This window comes from Olea europaea, unplaced genomic scaffold (assembly GCF_002742605.1).
Source record: "Olea europaea var. sylvestris unplaced genomic scaffold, O_europaea_v1 scaffold20676, whole genome shotgun sequence".
NCBI lineage: Eukaryota > Viridiplantae > Streptophyta > Magnoliopsida > Lamiales > Oleaceae > Olea > Olea europaea.
The window spans coordinates 1-1,907 of NW_019238594.1; the positions used below are offsets into that span (position 1 = coordinate 1).

The following is a 1,907-nucleotide window of genomic DNA, read 5'->3' on the forward strand; positions in this document are numbered from 1 at the left end:
AATTTTCGACAAATTCTAAATCAGAAAATGATGCAACCAACTTGGCCAAAAATATTGAACATAAACAGAACATTCACCTTCTCTAGTTAGTTGTTGCTGTTGCTGCACTTTTTGCCGTTTTTCTCTATCCTTCTTCTTCTTCCAAGTGAATGAGATGAGTATGAGGAACAATATAAGAACTGCCCCAAGTGATGCCAGACACACCCTAAGTATCTTCTTTTTCAGACCACTTGAGCCTATCAGATTTGACAAAATATCATTATATGACTTTTACAAACATTTACATATAAAGTTCACTTCACTAGTTTTTTCAACTGAAGTGGCATTTGATAAGTTCACTTCTCTAGTTTGAAGACAAATATGTACACCTTTGAAAAAAAATAATAAGACGTACCTAACTCAGAGGATGCCATCCTAATGTAGATATCTTGACCATCATTTCCACCATAATATCTGATGTCCATCAGATCATCAAACCAAAGAAAGCAACCATTTCCTTTCCCTCTTATATCTATATTGGAGTAAGCCATGCAAGAACAATTAGTCATGCATATTTCCCTGCATTTCTCAAGTGACATGCTCAAATTATACCATGAATTTCTCGTATCGGGTAATTTTATTCCAGAATACTTTATAAAACCGTCACTCTTGCAATTCAATGGGGTTTTACGAACACAGCCATTTGACCAATCGGCCGAGAGCCAATCTTTTGGGTCTTTTGGCTTAAATTTATCCATACAACTGCAAATTGGAGAGTTATTAGTATCACAACTACCATATCCATGACATTGTCCATAAAGGGCACAATTATCCGCTGGTGCATTAACCAAATTAGTCCAAACCTGTGTTCTATTATTCCACGAAAATCGTCGAAGAACTCCATCCGGATCCAATACGAGCCTTGAGTAAATGTAAGGGTTAATGAGGTCGAAGCTATAGTATACTTCCTGTTGATTGAACACGAATTGAAATGTGTAGATCGGATTCTTTTTTAGGCCTGGAGACCCACTAAATGACAGGCCATTCCATGGTCCTGATCGAAAACGTACACTTGAACCACTCATCATCATGTGTTGTGGATATCCGTGAGTATCCATAAGATAAGTAAAATCTCCCCGCGAAGGATCGTTCTTAGTCTTCCACGAACATAGAATCCGGTCAACGCCCGTCACAAAATTCTTCCCCATTTTCATCCCGGGCAAGGCCGTGTCTGTTGGATGATCAAAACTCTGCCATGTGTAATTTCCATCACTGGAACCTCGTATGACAAGATTTCCCGAGTCGAGTAGTTGAGCGACGAGACTCATAGAGACACTAGTGGAATTGGATGACCATAAAACAACACCATTAGTACTATTTACTAGTACCAAATTCCCATTCTCTGTCAACTTTAAAGCTCCTGAAGTGTCATTGAAAGGGGTCTCTCTATTGGCCACCCATACAATTGTTCTTACAGAAATTTGTTTGTACCATATTCCTAAGAACCTGTTGATAGAATTTTCTGGGCTGAAGAATCCCATTTCAAATGTTCCTCCAGATGAAACGACGTAGTTTCCATCTGCAAGAGATGTGGTTACAGTTATGGTGTCTACTGCATCACAAATTAATAGAATAGAGAGAAATAAAGATGAGAGAAAGGAAATTCTTGTTACGCCTTCCATTAATTTGTTACATGATTGATAGTCTTGTTATGTTATAAATACCAACGGATTTTGGGAAATTTGCAAATTAAGCCCCCAAATTATACACTATGAGCAATTGGTTCCCTATTCAAGTTTCTTTGATTTTTACATTTTCAAATTTTGATACACACTGTCAAAATTTCCATCAAATGATCACTTGACTTGATGCGACTACTTTAGACACGGAATTCTCTTTTACACATTCTATATCTTTGAAAAGAAAAA

At 37.3% G+C, this 1,907-nt stretch overlaps 1 protein-coding gene across 1 annotated transcript; it reads right to left on the reverse strand.

The window, feature by feature from the left end:
* Positions 1-77: 77 nt before the first annotated feature.
* Positions 78-1,661, reverse strand: LOC111379944 (G-type lectin S-receptor-like serine/threonine-protein kinase At4g27290; the record flags this gene model as incomplete). The annotated part of the gene is made up of 2 exons (XM_023003386.1): positions 395-1,661; positions 78-236 (listed from the first exon to the last, which is right to left on the reverse strand). Coding segments are annotated over exons 1-2 (1,426 nt in total), but the record flags the coding sequence as incomplete, so codon positions are not given.
* Between the last annotated feature and the right edge of the window lie 246 nt (positions 1,662-1,907).